General features: G+C 36.0%; 1 protein-coding gene across 5 annotated transcripts in view; it reads right to left on the bottom strand.

Moving 5' to 3' along the window:
• MTFR1 (mitochondrial fission regulator 1) overlaps positions 1-17175 on the bottom strand; it is an 85826-nt gene that overhangs the window by 27179 nt on the left and 41472 nt on the right. For all 5 annotated transcript variants that reach the window (XM_025870644.2, XM_073892833.1, XM_073892832.1 and 2 more), the window contains one exon: positions 10466-10581. In XM_025870644.2, coding sequence (XP_025726429.1) covers positions 10466-10581 — 116 coding nt within the window. The remainder of the gene's footprint in view (positions 1-10465; positions 10582-17175) is intronic.

Raw genomic sequence — 17175 nt, 5'->3', positions numbered from 1 at the left:
ACTTTTGAAGTACAACTTCGATAAATTTGAAGGGCTTTTTAAGCTCCACTATTTCAAAGAAAATTCTAAATTAATATAATGCACCTCTGAAGTCCTTTCTTTCTCCTTATCACACAGTTAATGAAAACTTGAAATTTGAGATCATTTTAAATTAGCCCATTGCCCTATGAAAGACGGTATTCCCGGTAGGATTTTTACTAACTCTCCCTCATCTTTTTAGTTTAGAGAATGGCCCAGAAAGGTATAAAAATACAATCTTAATAGGATCCAGGGAGCAGAAAAAAACAGCAATTTAGTTCATGAAGTTGGGTAGAAAACTAAGTCTTTTCAAAGTGAGCAAGTAGTTGAATAAAGATGACTGGGAAATTATTTTGACAGGCAAGTAATCCATTAAAGGATTTATAGTGAGGAGTAAGGCAGGATTTTTTTAAGGCTACAGACCCATGTGACAACTGCATTGTTTCAGACTCTGTTCCTGTTTTGGCATTTTAAAAGATGGACCTTCCTAAAAGTGATTATTTAATGAGAATAACATTAAATCCATGTATTTAATGTAGTACTTAACGGCAGTATTTTGATGTACATTATCAATTAATGTCTAGTGTCAAATAATTAAGATTAAAATATGAATGAGTAACAACTGCTTTTTGCTGCACTATGAGTAGGACACAGTCTTGCTCTAATCCACTGAGTTTCCTGGTCTACCCTCACACCTGTGGAGCTGTGTCAAACCAGCCTGCTTGCATGCTGAGTCATCTCCTTTGGAATCTTGTTAGTCAATGTCCTCCTCTATGAGGTCGGTGTTTCTCCCCAACATTCCTTAAACAGAGCATTCCATTCTCTACTTATATTCAAATTTGAAAAATTAAACTGGGTATCTTTAGTCAAAGTCCTCAGTCTCACTTTGCTATCCTTATATCACAGATTTTCATAAATATGTTTATCTTAGTCATTAGAAGATTATAAAAACATTCTGGTAAGCAAAGGGGTTACAATACTTTCAAGTCTTATGAACCTATAAATTTGCATTTTATACATACTCATTTTGATAGGTATGTGCCACTCAGAATTAAGAATAAGATACAATCAGTAAAATAAAATGAACTGGAATTGAACTTGAAATAGTCCAATATTCCTTCTACTCCAAAAGCTATCAAATACTTGATGACAATGTCTATGTTGTCTACTAAGAAGCCACAGAGATTATAGTCTTTTATAGTCTTTTAATTTCATCATAATTAATTTCATAATGCTATGCTGTGTATATATCTAAAGATACACATTTCTCCTTAGGCTACTATTAGAGAACAGAGGGATTCTTAAACAAGATTATCAGTTATATTGATTCTGTCAAAGAATCTCAGTGCTCTTATAATTCTTTCCAATTCTGAGGTCATTCTGTTAATTCAAAGGGAAATTAAAATGTATATAGAAAAGAGGCCTTACGCCGTGTATACTAAGTTCTAAGTTCTCTCGTGTTATCTTCTAAAATTCTCCTATTTTTAAAAGATTTCATTTATTTATTAGAGAGAGAGAGCACAAGCAGGTGGACAGGGAGAGGGAGAAGCAGGCTCCCCGCTGAGCAGGGAGCCCAATGCGATGCAGGGCTTGATCCCAGGACCTTGGAATCATGACCTGAGCCAAAGGCAGACACTTAACCAACTGAGCCACCCAGGCGCCCTTCAAGATAGGTATTAAATTTTTCTAATATAAAGAAAAAAAAACTGAAGTTCAGTGCATTTGAAAAAAAATCATTTGTACAATAACTGTGAAGGACTCTTATATATGCTATTTTCCCAGAGACAAAATACTGTGACATTGTAATGGTTATAAAAATGTCATCAACATAAATTTGAAGGGAGAAAGAAGAAACAAATACCACAAATAACTTTGGCTTTCAAACAAATACAAATATGAGAGGCACAGAAACACTCAAACTGCAATATACAAGTTCTTGAATCTACTCTCATATTGCCTTTAAGATTAAAAGTTACAAGGGACGCCTGGCTGGCTCAGTCGGTGGAGCATGCGACTCTTGATCTTGGGGTTGTAAGTTCAAGCCCCACACTGAGTGTAGCGATTACTTAAAAATAAAATCTTTAAAAAAAAAGATTTAAGTTATATTTTTAAAATATTTTTATTACATAATCTCCATCTACAATTTGTCAAAAATCAATGCAAAGAGCACTATACTGTAAAAGAAAAAGTCTGCCCAATTTTTCTAATCATGTGGGCCATTATCACTAACCCTGTAACCATGGCCACGGGCACTTCACTGCCTTATCAACTTCCTCCCTCTAGAGCACCACTCAAATCCAGCTGGGTTTCCTCTGTTTCCTTCTTTGTTTTTTCAAGTTCAGATTATCTTTACCTAGAGTACGTCCAGGCACCTTTTCAAAGACCCTTTAGCCAATTATTTTCAACATCACAGACCAAATCCATTATTCAGATCCATTATGCCAATTCAGTTACTATCATCACAATTCCCATTAATAGCTACCCCACGTCATTCTCCGCGAACATGTCATTTGTGTTAAGTCCTTTAGAGACTTCTCTGTCCAGGAAGATGGAGCAGACTAATTTTCCCTATTCTTCCTCTAACTAAAACTAAAAACCCTAGACATTACACATAAAACAAATGTAAGATGACTGAAAGCTGGGGAGAAGACAGAATGGCTGGGACTTTGGGATCTAAACAAACGACACAGGAGTGAGTTCCCCAAGTTTTTCTTTGGCTTCATATATCCCAGACTGGTTGCTGGAGTAATGGGTAACCCAGAAATGTCAAGGGAGCAACAAAAGCCTGCTCTCCCTACCAAAGGACCAAGAAAAGGGTAGGCTCCCAAGAGAGAGAACTTACATAAAAATAACTGCTCTAGGAGCGCCTGGGTAGCTCAATCAGTTAACCATCTGCCTTCAGCTCAGGTCACAATCTCAGGGTCCTGGGATCGAGCCCTCCATCGGGCTCCCTGCTCAGCGAGAAGACTGCTTCTCCCTCTCCCTCCCACTCGTGCTCAGTCTCTCTCTCAAATAAATTAATAAAATCTTTAAAAATAGTAATAATAAAATAACTGCTCCACTCCAAACACCACCACAGAAAGCCCTGTGGTCCCACCTTTACCATGCAACAAAGGCTAACTCCCATCCTTATTAGGCTGTAAAGAGATGCTTCATACTCTGCAGGATGCTGTCAGAGAAAGCAGGGAGAAGGAACTTAAGAAGGGCACCCCATCCCTCATGGTATAGTGGAGACAATGGGGGGAGCCAGCAATAATGAGGCACTCACATCTACCTGCTGGGATGGTGTCACAAGAGGCCTTGTGGAGAGCTGGAGCTCCCACCAATACCCTCAGGGGTGAATGGAGGCTTAATGGGAAACCTGGATTTCTACTCCCACCTGGCAGAAGTAAGGTAGTACTTACTCTTTCCCTGCCAGAGTGCTATTAGTGAAAAACAGCTAAAAGAAAAGTTTAGATCCAGAGGCTCCTATACCAAAAATATCTAGATTTCAATCAAAAATCACTCCTTATACCAAGAACCCTAAAGAACATAAACTGAGTGAAAAAGACAATAGATGCCTGAGAAGTTAGAGATGTTAAAATTATCTGACATAAAGAAACTATATGGGATCCTGGTGGCTCAGTTAGTTAAGCAACTGCCTCTGGCTCAGGTCATGATCCTGGAATCCCAGGATCAGTCCCGCATCGGGCTCCCTGCTCAGTGGTGAGCCTGCTTCTCCCTGACCCTCCCCCCTCTCATTCTCTCTCTCTCAAATAAATAAATAAAATCTTAAAAAAAAAGAAGTTATGATTAAAAAGGTTTCAATGAGCTATTACCAGCATTCTTGAAATAAATAGTCTCAGCAAAGAAACAGAAAATAAAAAGGAGAACCAAATGAAAATTTTAGAAAATGTAAAATAACTGAAAACACAGTGGACAGGATCAAAAACAGAATGGTGAAGACAGAGGTAGAACAAGAAAAATTATCCAATTTGAAAAGCAAAGAGCAAACAGACTAGGAAAAAAAATGAACAGTCTCAGTAACCTGTATGACTATAAAAGATCTAATTTTTGGGTTAACAGCGTCCCAGAAGGAGAGGAGAAAGAGGGCCAGGCTGAAAAAGTACTTAAAGAAATAATGGGCAGACAACTTACTTAAAGAAAATATGTACAGAAATAACGACAAAAGACATAAACTTGAAAATTCAAGAAACCGAGTGAACTTGAAACAGGCTAAACACAAAGAAATAAATGCCTAGAAACATCTTACTCAAACTTCTAAAAACCAAAGACAAAGAAGAAATTTTTAAAGCAGCTAGAAAGAAAGGGCACCCTACCTAGAGAGGAAAAAAACTCTTCGAATGACAGACGGTTTCTCATCTGAAACCATGGAGGCTTGAAGAAACTGGCACATTTTTCAAGTGCTAAAAGAAAATACCTATGAACTCATAACCTCATATCCAGCAAATACATCCCTCAAAATTGGGGAAATCAAGAATTCTCAAATGAAAGAAAAAAAAATGAAAAACATTTAGAGCAAGCACACCTAACCTAAAAGAATGGCTGAAGGAGTTCTCTAAACAGAAAGAAAGCAGTAAAAGGAGACACTGCATCAGGCAAAAAGAAAAACACAGCAAAAATGTAAGTAGACTTATTTTCTCCTCTTTCTAAATTACATTTTCTAAATTATGTTTGATGGTTGAAGGAAATATACTGTCTGATGTGATTCTAAATGCACAGAAAATTTTTAAGAAAATTATAAACAGAGGAGGATATAGGGACATAAAGGAGAAGATTAACTGGTAAAATGACAATACCAGTAGAATGTTTTAAGTTTAGGTATATACAATGTAATACTTAGATCAACCACCAAAAGAACTTTACAAGGAGAGACACTCAAAAACATAGATAAATCACAAAGGGATTCCAAATAAATGTTTAAGTACCCCACAGAAAAGTAGAAAAAAAGAGAGTAGAAGAGAAAAAGAGTAGACTTAAACTCTAACGTAACTAAAATTACATATATATATATGTAAATGGTTTATATATACAGGCAGAGTGGATTAAAAAATTATGACCCAACAGTATGCTGCCTACAAGAAACTCACTTCAAATGTAATGACATAGGCAGGGTGAAAGTATACAAATAGAAAAAGAAAACGATCTGGAACAGAGAGGGACATTAAATAATAGTGAAATTATAAGACATAGCATTTCTAATGTGTATGCACCAAACAGACTTCAAAATATAAAAAGCAAAAACTGTTAAAAAACAGAAAGGAGAAATACACAAACCCACCAAATATAGTTGGATCTCAACATCCCCTTTGCAACAACTGTTAGACAATCAGGAAGGATAGAGAAAAATTCAACGGGGGTATTCCATGCACAATACACATTTTTTTCAAGTAACCACAGAATATAAACAAAAATGGTCCATATCTGGGACGATTAAAATAAAAAATTCAACACATTTAAAAGAATGGAAATATATAGCATGTGTTCTCTGGCCACAACAGAATCAAACTAGAACTAAATAATGGAATAACAGCAAAATTTCCAAACATTTGGAAACCGAACTTCGACATAATCCATAGGTCAAAGAAGATGTCTCAAGGGAAATTAAAAAAAAAAAATACAGTGAGCTGGATTTCTTTAAAAATACAATATATTGAAAGTTGGGTGCAGCTAAAGCAATGTTGAAGGGGGAATTTATAGCACTAAAATGGTTTTACAGTAGTCTCCCATTATCCATGGAAAAATACGTTCCAAGACCCCCACAGAAGCCTGAAACTTTGGAGAATACTGAATGCTATATATACTATGTTCCTGCCTATACGTATATACCTATGATAAAGTTTAATAAAGTAGGCACAGTGAGAGATTAACAATAACTAATAATAAAATAGAACAATTATAACAATCTACTGTAACAAAAGTTACATGAATGTGATCTCTCTCAAAATGTCTTATTGTACTGTACTCACCCTTCTTGTGATGGCAGATGACAAAATGTCTACATGAGATGAAGTGAGGTGAATGTAGAATTATTGTAGAATTAAGCTACTACTGACCTTCTGACAATATGTCAGAGGAGGATCATCTGCTTCTGGACCGCAGTTGACTGTGGGTAACAAACTGTGGAAAGTGAAACTGCAGACAAGGGGGACTACTGTATTAGAAAAAAGGGATAAGTCTCAAAATTTAAGTTCCCACTTTAAAAACCTAGAAAAGAGCAAAATAAACTCAAACAACCAGAAGAAAATAGGAGCAATCAATAAAATTGAAAACAGAAAAATCAACAAAAAGAGAACTGATTCTTTGAAAAGATTAATAGAATTGACAAGTCAAAAAAAGAGAAGGTACAAATTACTAATATCAGGAATGAAACCGGGGATACAAATACAGACCTTGTAAACATCAACTAGATAAGGAAATGCTACAGATAATACTACACACATACATTTGACCACTTAAATGAAATGGACCAATTCCCTGAGAAGCACAAACTACTACATTTCATCCAACATGAAACTGATAGAATAGTCCTGTAACTTTAAGAAAAATGAATTCATAAATTTTAATTTTTTTAAAGATTTTATTTATTTGACAGAGAGAGCACAAGCAGAGGGAGAGAGAGGGAGACACAGGTTCCCTGCTGAGCAAGGAGCCCAGGACCCTGGGATCACAACCCAGGCCGAAGGCAGCCACTTAACCGACTGAGCCACCCAGGCGTACCTGAATTCTAATTTTAAAACACCCCAAAAACAAATCTCCAGGCCCAGATGATTTCACTGGAGAAAACTACAAAATATTTAAAGAACAATTATCACCAGTTCTATACATCTCTTCAGAATATAGAGAAGCACTGTCCAATTCATTTTATGAAGCTAGTATTACCTTGACACCAAAACCAGACAAAGGATCCCAGACTTAAATGTAAAACAAAACTATAAAATTAAAAAAAAAAAAAAAAAAAGCCATGTCCCAACAACACTGAGAAATCAGACAGGATATACCAATGTTCTGCTCCACACAGTCTCCTCCAGTGAAACAGATAATGAAAGAAATCACACAAAATGGACCAGTTCAAGCCATAAGACAAGTCCATGGGGATTTCTTCCATTGTAAGACAGGGATACCTAGACAGGTTACCAGAACAAAAGAAGAATCGGGAAAATATCAAAAGCTTGACATATGCCATCAAACTCCCCGGAGGGGGCACGCTGAGCCCAAGGACAGAAAGAAAAGTTTTGGATTGCTGCCAGTTCCTAGGGACAGTCATGAGGAGAGAATGGCTATTTCAGGATTCTTCAAGCATTAAATGGTTGAACATTGAAAAGTTGATTGCTGGGGCGCCTGGGTGGCTCAGTCGGTTAAGCGTCTGCCTTCAGCTCAGGTCATGGTCCCAGGGTCCTGGAATCAAGTCCCATATCAGGCTCCCTGCTCAGCGGGGAGCCTGCCTCTCCCTCTGCCCCTCACCCCACTTGTGCTCTAATAAATAAAATCTTAAAAAAAAAAAAAGTTGATTAGCACAACTTGGGGCCGACAAGTTCTGATGAACCACGACATATCATTAAATTTCCAAAAGGCCATGAATTTAAGTAACCCCTTAAATTGAAATCAAGCAATGTGAGGTTCTCTGTGACAGTGGAATCTTTGTCCCTTCACCCTGTCATTATAATGTGCCTGTTTTCTTGTATCACCCTAGGCTCCATGCTCTGCTTTTTTTTTATATCACTGAATATATAAAAACATGAACTGAAGACAGCAGAGTAGCTAAATGCCTTTGAAGTTCTCTGGTTGTCTATTTTTCTCTCATGACAATGTCCTTTTTTACTCTGATCGTTCACAAAAGTGTGACAGCACCTGTCTTAAAAGTTCATGGCATTCCTCTGTAGAAATGAAGTAGTTTGTCTTTAAGCAGTGAAGATTTGACAGGAAAGAAAAAAAAAAAAAGAAACGGAAACATCAATTTACCATCTTCATAATTTTTTCAAACACATAATTCTTTAATTCAGACCTTGTTTATGATTTGCCAAAAGCAGTGTAAATAGATTGTTTCTCTCAATAAGCTAACATTTTGTTTCTTTTCATATGTCTTAACCTAACTTGCAATCTGAACTCAAAAGGAAAGTAACTTTCCACAGGAAATAAATATTCTTTATGGTAGTTTACATTTATACTGTGTAATGGCCTGTGCTGTAAAGAAGGTGGTGTCTGGGAGGGAAAATTTCCCACCACTCCTCCTCGTTCTTTTGGTTGATCTAATAATTAAAGGACAGATTTAAAACAGAGAGAAAGAGAGAGAGAAAACCTGCAGACTCTCACACTAGGCCCAGAGTTCTTACACTGACAGCAAAAGCATGATCCATAAAAGAAAAAAAATTGGTAAACTGGACATTAGCAAAATTAAAAGCTTTTGCTTTGTGAAAGACTGTTAAAAAGATGAAAAGACAAACTTTCACTTGTCCCATTATATGTGAGAAAAAGGTTTACAAACTACATACCTGACAAGGACTCATATCTAAAATACATCAAGAACTCTTGAAAAAAACTCCAATTAAAAAAATGGGCACAAGACATGAAGAGAACACTTTATCCAAAAGGATAATAAAGATGGCAAATAAGCTCTTGAAAAGATGTTCAACACCATGAGCCATTAAGGAAACACAGATGAAAACCACAATGAAGTACACAACTTCGTAACTACACAACTACTAGATTGGCAAGAAAAAAGAATGACAACAGCAAAGATTGATGAGGATGCATCTGGATAAGCCATACATTACTAGTAGGAATGTAAAAGGGTATAGCCACTCTGGAAAACAGTCTGTAGTTTCTTAAAACATAAACATGCAACTATCTCCTGACTGAGAAGACCCACCAACTGCACTCACAGGCATTCATCCCAGAGAAATAAAAATTTATGTTCACTCAAAATCCAGTTCACAAATGTTCATAGCAACTTCATTCATAATAGCCAAAAACTGGAATCAATCCAGGTGTCCATCAACTGGTGCATGGTTAAACAAACTATGGTCCACCCATACCAAGGAATACTACTCAGCCCTAAAAAGGAAAAAAGACTACTGATATATATATATATAACAATCTGGACAAATCACTAGAGAATTATGCTTGGTGAAAAAAGCCTGTCCCAAAAGGTTGCATACTATATGATTCAATTTATATAACATTCTTGAAATGACAAAAGTATGAAAATGGAGAACAGGTTAAGTGGCTACCATAGATTAAGGAGGGGTTGGAGAGGGAAGGTTAGTGGGTGTGGCTATGAGGAAGAACTGGGATACAAAAATGTTCTGCATCTTGACTTTTATCCATGTCAACATCCTGCTTGTGATACTCTACCAGTTTTGCTGGATGTTGCCACTGGAAAACACTGGGTAAAGAGTACAGGAAATGTATCTGTATCGTTTCTTACTACTGTATATGAAATCTATTATCTCAAAATAAAAAGTTTACTAAAAAAATAAAATGAACATCTTTAAAAAGAAACGCTCTTTACCTGCTAATCCTGCAATACCTGGTCTGTGTTCATCTACTGCTATGTCATCGCTTCTACTTGTCATTCAAATCAAATTCCTTCTTTGCTCTTGGATTACTTGATTCTTATTTTATCCAGCTAATACCACTCAAATGAAATTACACTTGCTAAAGTCAATGATAATCTTCCAACTGCAAAACAAAATTGAAACTTGCTTGTTTTTTTATTTACCTAGCCTAGTATTTGACACTGATCATTAGTTTACTCCCTTCCATGAAACTCTCCTACCTCTGCTGGTTGTCCTTCCTCAGCTTTAGTATCCTCTCCTCTGAGAAGCCTTGCCAAACCTCTCTCATCCCACAGTGGCCTTCTATATTTACCTAGTAACTTTATAGTACTGAATTCCTTTTTAATCTCCTCTAGCACAAGAAATATTCCTGGAAATCAGTGTCTTGTTTTATCTCCATATCTTTGAGGCCTAATAAGAATGAAGAGTTGAATATGCTGCATGACTGTTTATTAGACTGAAGTATAGTCAATAATTTATTCAGGCTCTTTCAAATAAATGGAAGTATCTAACTCTTACACATTATGTCCTTTGAAACAAAACTCATCTTGACACAACTTTTGGAAAGCATTCTCCAGTAATTACACCAATATGACTCACAGGTTCCTCTACCCCAATAAAACCATTATCACATATTTATGATAGTTCCTTTTAGTTTCATATTAAACTTCTGAAGGGCAGGCAATTCTATGATTCATAAGGACTTAAGACACAGTTATATGTCTCTAGGAACTTTATAAAATACTATCTGAATCTTTAAAATGAACAGAAAATAAGACTATTTGAGAAAAATAACTGGCTTAGTTACCAGAGATATAGGTAATACTGCAAATATATCACCTTCTGTAAATAAATACTGCATCCCAGTTCTGATAGCCTTCCAGACTAACCTCCGTCTTGTTGAACACTGTCCTTCTTCTTTGGCTACCCATCCAACATCAGCAAAAGACACCACTGCATCCTCTCCTGGATGGCTTGGGCTCCATTCTGTTGTAGGGCTGGTAAGCTGTAAGTTATAAGGAAATTCTTTGGCACCAAGATGTTAGAATAAAACTTATTTAATCACCTAAAGGAAAATCATCAGCTCTGGTGTTACAACCACACAGACAGTTTCTAAGACATTGAAGGTCCCCACAAAAGGGACCATTAGTTATGTCACACTGTTGCCTAGGAATGTATGACAATCTCTGAATTATAACTTAACTTTATTCAATTTTTATTTTACAGATCAAATGAGACTGGCTTTAAGTACAAGCCAACAAACAAGCACATAAACTTGTTTATCCTAAAACGTTATGAAATTTTTATAATTTAAGCATTAAAAATCAACTTTTCTGAAGAGATTTAGTTAAAAAAAGGTACAGTAACAATAACAAGTGACCAATCTGTGCTAAACCTGGGACTACTTTAAAATGGGTATTAAATTTAAAAATGGGCATTATATAGATATGCTATTAAAATGCTGAAAATACATTTTTTTAAAAATCCTTAAATTGGGGCGCCTGGATGGCTCATTCGGTTAGGCATCTGCGTTCAGCATGGGTCATGATCCCAGGGTCCGGAGCGGGGAATCTGCTTCTCCCTCTCCCTCTGCCTCTCCCCCCTGCTCATGCTGTCTCTCAAATAAATAAATAAATAAAATCTTTAAAAAAATAAAAATCCTTAAATCATGATTTTTAAATAAAAGTATTAACTATAAAGAACAAAAAATACTAATAGCAGTAGAATAGAATTCTCTAGCTAACCTTAACCTCATAAATAAACAGAATATTCTGAAATACAATGAAAAGGCATGAAAGTTCTAAAATTTACTTTAAAAAAAGGAAAGATAATTTAATTGAATTAAATTTGTAATGCCTGAGCCAGATGGCCAATGAATATAATAATTTTAAAATGAAGTTACCAGATTAATACTTCCTAAAAATTAGTAACAGTGAGCTTTACATAAATGAGAAAATACAGACTTTTTAATTGAAGAAAAAAGTTAAAAAAGGCCAAAGAGATTTACTTATTAATGTATTTATCAGAAAGGTTCTAGGGGCGCCTGGGTGGCTCAGTCAGTTAAGAGTGTCTGTCTTTGGCTCAGGTCATGATCTCATGGTCCTGGGATGGAGCGCTGTTGGCCTAGCAGGGAGTCTGCTTTTCCCTCTTCCTCTGCCCCTTCCCCTGGTTCATGCTCATGTTCTCTCTCAAACAAATAAAATCTTAAAAAAAAAAAAAAAAGGTTCTGCTGTAACCCGTGCTTTGTTTGAACCTTCTTTAATACTATCATTGCCAGATCAAACTTTTGGAAGCTACACTTAAACGTAATGCTTTTTCCTCACATGTCAAATATACCTTGCAAACACATTAATAATGAAACAGTTAAAAATTCAAAATGTCTTTAATATTATGAATAAAATTTTAATTGAACATACTGGCTGCTGGTATGTGCACCAATTCTGATATAATTACCTAACATTGTCAACTTAACAAAGTAGCATTAGAAAACTGACATTTTAATAACATACTAAGAATATCAAGTATTTAAAATGCCTTAAATTATGGCTTTTGGGGAGGACAAGGGTACAGGCAACAGGGAAAGGGTAAGCTTTAAAAGGGTAAATATTTAAGAATCAAATCCTGGGCAAAAACAAAAAAAACAAAAATAATGGAATTAAGGTGAAAAGCCTTTCAAAATACAAATGTTTTAAAGCATGTAGTGGAATAACTGCAGCCACAAGGAAAAAAAAAGTAAACACTTCAGGAAGTACACTGTCAAGGGATATGATCAAAGAGAAATCAAAAAGACTTTTCTACTTCTCCCCCTTACATTTCAGAAATTTATCCAAGTCAGTCAATAAACACACAGATATTCGGTCAATAGGTATCTTATATAACTTAACATAACTGGGCATCACATCTCCTCTCAAGAGCCAGAGAAATCTGGTAATATTATTCCCATCCATTACTGAAAACAGAATATGTATTAATATTCCCATAACATTTTAATAGGGAGATTCCAAGTAGGTTACATGGAGATCCTTAAACAAAAGGTCCCTAAGTCCCATAGAAGCTCCCAGAAGATACGGTATTTAATGGGCTGTTTTGTGAAAATGAAAGATCAAAAAAGTAAAACCTGAATGGTACCTTCCTAAGGTGCTAGAGTTTATGAAGATCAATCTGATTGTAACTATTCTAGAAAATAAAATCTTATTGCAATACAGTTCTAGTTTGTAGTAAGTGAGGTATATTAAAACATAAAAATTAAGTTTTGACCTCAAGATTTCTTCCTTTCCCACAAAAAAAATTGCAATTTTTTTCCTAGATATTTCTGTTTATAAAAGGAAGCAAAATGATACCTTCCTAAAAATACTTAAAAATATAAAAGTTAACCCATTTTGTGACAGCTTTTCAGAGTATTTTATAACATAAAGATTAAACAACGTATCTTAATTTTACATATGTAATACTTCCCATATAAAACATGAAATGTTGCTTTCTGCATAAACTTAAAAACACACACCAAAATTTTCCATGGATTTAGTTTATAATCTTACTAATTATATGTAATCACTGAAATAATACCATGTTGTACATGTGCTCAATGAGATGAAAACGTTAAGATACTGTCAAGAACCAATTCCAGAACTGATCATATCTGTATCATTTCTAATGGACATCCTGCCCCACAAAACAAAGTCATCGGGGCACCTGGGTGGCTCAGCTGGTTAAGCCACTGCCTTCGGCTCAGGTCATGATCCTGGAGTCCCGGGATCGAGTCCCACATCGGGCTCCCTGCTCAGCAGGGAGTCTGCTTCTCCCTCTGACCCTCTTCCCTCTCGTGCTCTCTATCTCTCATTCTCTCTGTCTCAAATAAATAAATAAAATCTTAAGAAAAAAAAAGTCATCTTTGTTAGTCATCTAACATAGATATAATGTATCTACATAACAGTGATTTATGCCATTAAAAAAAAAAAGCCTAAATAAGTCCCTGAGGAAACCAAACTCATCCAAAAGACAAAATAAAAGTGAAAAATAACACTAGTCTTTTTTTTAAGGCATTTCAGTTGCTGCTGAACTGTGCACTGAACAACAAGCATGGAATGGCAAGGACAGTTAAGGTGACATCAGTGCAAGCAAGGGGGCTGATGGCATGGAATTGTTGGAAGTACGATTTAGATGCCACTACTGACATGCATGGATGACTTAAGGGAAGTTTGAAAAAGACAAAGCCAACTTACTGAAAGTTCCAGCAAGGTCCTGTCCTACCATAGCTATTGTTAGTGGGGGGGGGGGGAAAGAAATACAATGAAGAGAATAGAAAAAATTTTTTTTCAAAGTTAAGGGCGTTACAAAATTTAAAAGTAAAATTAGTGCTTATAGGTTTCTAAGTATCCAAATTCCTTTCAGAAAGTATGAAAAACATTTCATCCAGAGCAAAAAATCCAGTAGTAGCATTGTATTTTTACCGATTTTAAGTTTAATTCAACATCTGATACAATTTAAATTATCCAAAATTCAGTTACATTTCAAGAATTTTACTACAGTAACTTTAGATAATTTTAAATATTCTGATAATGTAAAACTGTACCAAGAAAATTGATTGATTTAATAAAATGCATGAAAAACACAAAGCTTGCATAAAAGTTAAAATACCTAGAATAAAGTATTAGAACTTTGTCCTAATGTGACTTTTCAAAAAATAAACACACTGTTATTAGGAACCATGATTCTCTCAGTTTCTTGCCAAAAAGGGTGTAACAGTAAATAGACTCAAGTCTATTTTATCAGCATTTGTTTATAGCCCAATGCAAAACATGTATTCTTAAAAGCAGCACAGCAAAATAATAATCTCTAGCTTTTACTTACAGATTTAATAATTTTTTCTACCAATTCCTGCCATAATAAGAAAAACTGAAAGCAAAATTTCTGTACTTCAATAGTGACATACAGTAAGCCAAGCAGTATACCTGTGTAAACAACACTAAATCCAGTATTCTAGCCAAGACTCAGTCACTCATGTTTCTTAGTATGGTCATTTTTTAAAAACTGAGCATTTAGGGGCACCTGGGTAGCTCAGTTGGTTAAGCCTCTCTGACTCTTGATTTCGGCTCAGATCATGATCTCAGGGTGGTGAAATCAAGCCCTTCACCGGACTCCATGCTTAGTGTGGAGCCTGCTTAAGATTTTCTCTCTCCCTCTCCCACTGCCCCTCCCTAACCTCCCTACCCCCGTTCATGCTATCTCACTTTCTCAAAAAACGAACTAAAATAAAAACTGAGCATTTATTAAAGCTTTCTATTCATGATGCTTAGAATGGGGGAGAGTAGGAAGAGAAGGTGAAGGGGAACAGGGACAGGAGAGAGACCAGAAAGACAAAGGGAGAGATACGTGTCTGTCAAAATAGCCCAAGAAGGTAAGTAACAGGATCCCCATGGAGAAAGTAGTCTTTAAGAAGTCAATTACTGCGGGACCCCTGTATGACTCACTTGGTTAAGCATCCAACTCTTGATTTCTGCTCAAATCATGATCTCAGGGCTGTGAGATCAAGCCCCTTCTTGGGCTCTGCCCTGAGCATGGAGCCTGCTTGGGATTCTCTCTCGCTCCTCCCCACCCCCCTCACGTGCATGCGTGAGCGCTCTCTCTCTCTCTAACTCAAAGAAAGAAATCGTCAATTACTGAGAATGAATAAAACATCACATTCATTATTATTTACAGAGTTAGGCTTCAAATCACTGAGCCACACTACCAAATTTATAATACATAACATTGTATCTGAATTTCATTATTCTTAATAGCCATTTTAGAGCTAAAAATAACCAAGAAATGAACATCACATAGTTTGATATCACATGCTAGCATATTCCAGAATATCAAAGAGTAACTGAAAAAAATTAAGTTTAACAGTTATTTTTAGAATTAATCCAGGTACTTAACCTTCAGATGCCTCAGACACCAAAGACCACTATACCATACAAAGTCCCACCACACCAGTTCCTGACAGGTCCTTCTCTTAGTTCCTCAAACAATAACTTCTATCTTGCTTTAGAAGCTCTACACATATTCTCTCTTCATCCCACTCCATCCCTCTCCCCAGCTAAGCAGACTGGCTCTTTCTGATCTTTACCTATCATTCCTCTGGATGGGCCTTCCCAGACAGACCACCATTATTATCCTCCCCCATGCTATACTACTTTTTCCTTCATAGCACTGAGTACAAATTGTAATTATATGCTTATTAGAATATTTACTTATTAAATATCTCTCCCACTGAATCATATCCCAATAAGGGTAGAGATCACATCTTTTTGGTCCATCACTAATCAAAAGCCCATAGAACAACATACAGATTTCAAGTTTATTTGCTAAATAAAAATGGGCTGTGACAAGTAGCTATTTTACTTCCAGATTTCACCATGGTATGTGAACTTAAGTAAGAATTCCATTCATTACCTATTTGGTTACAGAATAGTCCCTCCACCACCAGTTTCAACAACAACTCCTAGCAATCTAAGAAAATCAGGCCAGGGCAGGATTTCCACAAGGAAAAAAGGTAGCCCAGGTTAAACTCCCCAGAGGTCTGCCAGTTAGAAAGCTCGAAGTCAAACTTCTATACCCCACTGCCAAGTGGCCCACCCCACTTTTTCCGGTAATATTCAAGATCACATTTTTTTTTCTTTTTGCCTTAAGTTTTTCAAGTGTAGTCTATATCACCCCAATAAGCTGCTTTCTGTTTTTTTTAACTCATACAATTTAAAATTTATAAAAATGCATCCCCAAAGTGCTTTGTGATTACTTTTATAACTGCCAGTGGATAACTATGTTACTGCCTTAAGGAAAACTTTATTTAGCAAATTACTTAAATACAATCTGTGCCTGAAGCCTTTAACCTCAGCTGCATAAGAAGCTCCTCAAGAGGTAAAAAAAACAAATGTATGAAATTCAGATTTAGTGAGCCCTGAGCAGGACCTGTATTTTTTAAAAGCTCTGTTTTCACAAGGAGGGCGGGCATATAAAAACTACCCGGCAAGACAGGGCCTGCACATGTATATATTTTTTTTTAAAGTTCCTGGTGATTTAAATATGCATGCAGTGTTGAGAACCACAGCAAATTAAAACCTCTGCACCCCATTCCTCCCAATCTCCCAGAGCTCCCTGCTTTTGCAAGTTCCTCCATGATCTGAATTTTCTTTTGGTTCTGTGAAACTGGAGTAAGTACTAGGAGAAAAACAAGAACCCACTCCCTCAGTTTGTCTTAATCTGGGTTCCTACCTCCAAGGGGGCCATAATATTCAAATACAAAAAAAGTTTATGGCCAGAAGTATGTAATTGTGACTAAAGGTTGAGATGTACATATCTAAAAGGTGTAAAAGGGCCAAGGAAAGTTTATTTTTCTTCAATTAAAGTAAATCTGAAGGGTCTACTCTACATCAAAATAAAAAGATTCTGCACAGACAAAACTAAAAGGCAACCTACTGAATGGGAGAAAATATTTGCAAATCACATATTCGATAAAGGGTTAGTATCCAAAATATATAAAGAATTGATACAACTCAAAATCCAAAAAACAAATAATCTGTTTAAAAATGGGCAGAAGACATGGACAGATAGTTCTCCA

This window comes from Callorhinus ursinus, unplaced genomic scaffold, assembly GCF_003265705.2.
Source record: "Callorhinus ursinus isolate GAN/ISIS: 27379988/994484 unplaced genomic scaffold, GSC_fseal_2.0 scaffold5, whole genome shotgun sequence".
Taxonomy (NCBI): domain Eukaryota; kingdom Metazoa; phylum Chordata; class Mammalia; order Carnivora; family Otariidae; genus Callorhinus; species Callorhinus ursinus.
Note: the sequence above shows the minus strand (reverse complement) of the source record. Positions and strands in the feature narration are given on the sequence as shown.